Genomic DNA, 4,868 nt, shown 5'->3' with positions numbered 1-4,868 from the left:
TAAGAAATCTAAAATTAATTTTGAACAATGTGAACGATTATAAATTAGTATTAATTTGACTTTGAGGTAAAGCTTGTAATATGATTTTAATATTTCATTTTTTATTCAAAATTTAATATTACAAAATACATTAATTTTAAATTGTTAGACATAAATCTCGACTTCATTTACATTATAAAGTGGTAATACAGCCAAAATACCAGTCTAGTTTCTAATTAGCAACTAATATATCTATACATCTAATAAATAAATAACTTGATTGTCACGTGTCGTCTTATTATGTGACAGTTATAAGGATTTCTTGTCTAAACATGTATGTAGATACAATTTACATTACTGGTTCAAATGGACTTTTTAATTGACATATGTTTCTGTAAACATAATTGATTTTCGTACGAAAAGGGTTTTTTTTTTAAAGACTTAAATAAGCAAAAGTCTGGATTTTCATTTCTCATACATATAAGTCTGATATCTACAGACTTTTTCAGTCACAAAAGTCTGAATTTAACTCTGAAGTGTCTTTCAGACCAGTTTGATAAAACTTTGTACTCACCTGATGCCTTAAATGGTCGTAAATTATCAAGGTTGTCAAACCATAAGATATTACTAAAAGTCGGTGTTCCAATTATGTTACTAAGAAATATTGATCAGAATTCTGGATTATGTAATGGAACTAGACTACAGGTCTTATCTTTGGGAAATCGGGTTATAGAAGCAGATATCATATCTGGAAGTAATATTGAAAGCCGGACATTTATTCCAAGAATGTTTTTGACACCTACAGACAAAATGATTCAATTCAAATTTCAAAGGAGACAATTTCTAATTGTTGTATATTTTGCCATGACCATAAATAAAATCCAATGACAGTCATTATTGAAGGTTGGTTTATTTCTAAGACAACTAGTCTTCACCCATGGTCAGCTATATGTTGTTTTATCTAGAGTTAAAAGCAGACAAGGTTTAAAAGTATTAATTATAGATGATGATGATATAATTAGCAATAGAACAAAGAATGTTGTATATAAAAAAGTATTTAGTAATTTATGATACATGGTTCTTATTTTATTAAAAAGTTACCTACTTACCTATTAATAATTTTATTTACGTTCTATTATTAATTTTCTTTTACAAGTTCTTCATATTTACTAATATTATTATTAATTCATTATAAAATGCATGCCACTTTCATTTATTTTTTGTAAAATACCTCGTGTAATACACGGGTTTGAATCTAGTATGTATATATATATATATATAAGAGCGATTAAATGAAAACCACTCCAATTTGTAAAAACCGTAAAAACTACTATCATCCGTCGTTAATCTTATGAAATTTTTTCATGAAATTGTTAATCTTGTGAAATTGTTTCATATAATACTTTTTTTGATGAAGTTGTTTCATACGTGCTTATGAAATTGTTTTATATACTACTTAATGAAATTTTAATGAAACTGTTTCATGTATTTTTCTAAAATTAAAATAATRAAGATGATAATATCCATGATTAACACTCTTCACAATAAAAATGGTTAATCAATCTCTCATAATTACAAAAAAAATGAACAAAATGAAAAATTATGATTGATTGAATGAGGTTTTCACGGTTTTTACAAATTGAGTGGTTTTTATTTGAACACACCCCTATATATATATATATATATATATATATATATATATTGAACAAACGAACAAACATCCCATACAAAACAACACACAAAGCATCAAGACTAAAGGGTTGTTTGGTAGTTGTTGAATGATTTAGTACAAAATGATTAAGTAGTCAGAATAATTAAGAGACTCATGATATAATGCAAAATAAATATAATTGTTTGGTAATTGTTTACAATAAAATTATAACACAGAATGGTTAAGGAAGGCCCATGATGCCAAATTATTCATAGGATTTTAAAATCATTAAGAGAGAGATTTTTTTTTGCCAAACAAAATTCACCTTTTAATGATTCAAAAACTGTCTTTTAATTAAACTATTAATAGATAAACAAACAACTCATAAACAGGAACAACGAGAGTGGTTTGGCTCGTGATATCCGAAAAGTAATATGATAAAATTGGAATTACAAATTCCTTCAATCAACTTCGGTTCTGTGATTGGATTGTGTTGAATTTTTATCAACGCTATTTGATGATATCATTATATTGTTATTTTAAAACCATTTGAGTTCTATTTCCTATCAATTAAACTCCTTCATTAAGAACAATTCAAACTCAAACTCAAATTCCAATTTGTTTTACGGATTGCAATTCTACCATTTTCAATTTGTACGACCAAAACGCCCTGAAAATTACATGGAAGATGGAGAAAATCTACTCAAAACCTCTGTTCTTCAGCATCAGCTACAACCAAATTTATAGCATGAAGCTCAAGATTCTGGTGTGGGAATTCTCTTTATCTTCTTCTTCTTCTTCTCCATAACTGTTGTTGAGAATGAATCCACCAGCTTCTGCTGGGATTCAAGGATCATTTCTGTCCTTTTCATCTCCATTTTCAATCGCATTGACTCAAGCTCCTTCGCCATATCCATCTTCATCCTCTCTACCTTCAATATCCCATCTCCTAACTTCCCTATGGCTGCCACCATTTCATCCATCGGATTATCGCCATCCTCCACCCTCCTCTTCACCCCAACATTTCTATCCTTACCCGACCCGTAATATGGGTTCATAAGTGGTGGGTAGTCATCCAATGATCGATTACTGTTGTACAGGTTTAAGACGGACGATGGTGGTGGCACGGCAGCAATATTTGGGATTTTAATCCGAACCCCATTTCGATTTCCGTTTCCAATTGAGCCCTGTTGCCGTCGATTGAGAGGGATACGGATGGATTGTTTGATTCCTTTAGGATATAGCAACAAATTGTTTTGATTCTCATCTTCTTCCTCCTCGTCTTGATGGGTCGGGTCGTCTGATGGATCGGACCCTAATTCCATCGAATCCATTCGTGTAAAGTGAACCCATGAAGAAGGATACCGGTGTCCCCTTGGAGTGTTGCCGATGCGTTGGATCTCCGAACGGTAACGTTTTCTCAGCTTCTCCATCTTGTGACGGCACTGAATCGAGCTTTTCGGTGGGTCGCTTAACGGGCACTGCGCCGCCATGCTATCGGCGACTTCTTGCCAGTGGGAGGCGCGTAGGTTGCCTCGACGGAGAGAATACCACTTATCACGATACGCATCGATTAGTGCTACGGTCTCTTCGTCGGACCAGCAAGGAGGAGGTAGGCGGCGGGAGGAGGTCGATGGTTGTGGGTTTGCTGGTTCTTGAGAGGAAGAAGGTGAGTACGAGTTAGCCATGGCAACGGCGGTGACGATGAAAGACCGAAGTCAGCCGTGATAGGGCGGAGACGGAGAAAGAAGGAGGCGGTGGGCGGTGGTGGTGAGAGGAGGCATGACGAAATAAAGGCGTTAGGTAGGAGTTGATAAAGGTAGGGTGGAGGGGCAGGCGGCTGAGTAAGGGATGTAGCGGTGAGGTGGTGGGGAAGGCTAACCTGCGCTGTGGATAAAGTGCGCACCATGAGTAAAAACAAAAGCAAAAGAAAAATTCCGGCCGTTTTAATATTATTATTATTGGGTGGTTGAGCACCGCCGGAGCCGGAGCCGGAGCCGGAGCAGGCGGGTGGTGGTTTCCGGTGGATTTGTTATTGGGGTGGGGTCGTTTTCTTGATAAAATGTTGGCCTACTTTGAAGCAAAAGGTCTCCATGACTGATAATGGTGGAGACCAAGATCCATCACATTATATGACTCTTAATCCATACGCAACTTTATAAACCCAACGTCTGTTTTCAGAAGAAAACAAAAAAATTAAAAAATCACATGGTACGGTATTTTATATAGGGTTATTTATAAAAATAACCAGTTTACATAACCTTTTACCATAAAATAACCACATTTTAGAGGTTTTGCCAAAATAACCACCCTGATCGCCCCCGACACAATGGGGGAGATTCCGGGTAAAAAAAAAATCCTCAAAAGTCGAGATTACTGTTCACCTCGTTGACCGTGTTTGACCTCGCCCCCGGGGTGATTCGTACTGTACCGGGGGCGATCCGGGTATAAAGAAAAATTTTGATTTTTTTCTAATATCAATTTCACTATAAATACCAACCTCCTAATTCATAATTTTTCACACATTCCCTTCCATTTCTTTTCTCATATATTTTACTCTCACAACCTTTAACCCATTAAACACAATAAACCATCACAACCTTTAACTCACTAAACACAATCAACCATCACAAAACATGAAATCACGTAAAAGTGATAATGTTTGTGTGTATCTTCGAAGTGGCGGTTTATTTCAAGACACACTTTATGTATTTTTCAATTATCATCCGGTTATTTTATAACGAAAAACCGTGAAATTTAAAATTAAATACGTAAAAAGACACACTTTATGTATTTTWYAAYTTTTATTAAAAACACCCCTTAATTGTTGAATAAAAAACAAAAAAATAGAGGTCAAATTTCGTCAATCAGATATTATATATGATTTCCGAAACACAAAACAGAGAAAATTAATTTTTGCGTCTCCATAATTATAAAGATTTATTTTTAAACTTTTTCTCATGAAATTTGGTTTTAAAAAAGTTACAAAATACAACTTCAATTTTATAAAAAAAACAAAAAAAAAACACAGGTGAACAGTACAGATCGCCCCCGGTACAGTACGGATCTGCCCGGGGGCGAGGTCAAACACAGTCAATGAGGTTTGAGGAAAAAAAAATTTACCCGGGATTGCCCCCATTGTATACGGGGGCGATCCGGGTGGTTATTTTGGCAAAACCTCTAAAATGTGGTTATTTTGTGGCAAATGATTGTGTAAACCGGTTATTTTTATAAATAA

The 4,868-nt window shown here is 34.6% G+C and overlaps 1 protein-coding gene across 1 annotated transcript; it reads right to left on the bottom strand.

The window, feature by feature from the left end:
* Positions 1 to 2,247: 2,247 nt before the first annotated feature.
* LOC112520291 lies at positions 2,248 to 3,394 on the bottom strand. The gene has a single exon (XM_025128607.1). It carries the CDS (start codon positions 3,316 to 3,318, stop codon positions 2,386 to 2,388), a length of 933 nt encoding a protein of 310 aa, XP_024984375.1. The 5' UTR covers positions 3,319 to 3,394; the 3' UTR covers positions 2,248 to 2,385.
* Between the last annotated feature and the right edge of the window lie 1,474 nt (positions 3,395 to 4,868).

This window comes from Cynara cardunculus, assembly GCF_001531365.2.
Source record: "Cynara cardunculus var. scolymus isolate 2C chromosome LG 10, CcrdV1, whole genome shotgun sequence".
In the NCBI taxonomy this organism is placed as follows: domain Eukaryota; kingdom Viridiplantae; phylum Streptophyta; class Magnoliopsida; order Asterales; family Asteraceae; genus Cynara; species Cynara cardunculus.
Note: the sequence above shows the minus strand (reverse complement) of the source record. Positions and strands in the feature narration are given on the sequence as shown.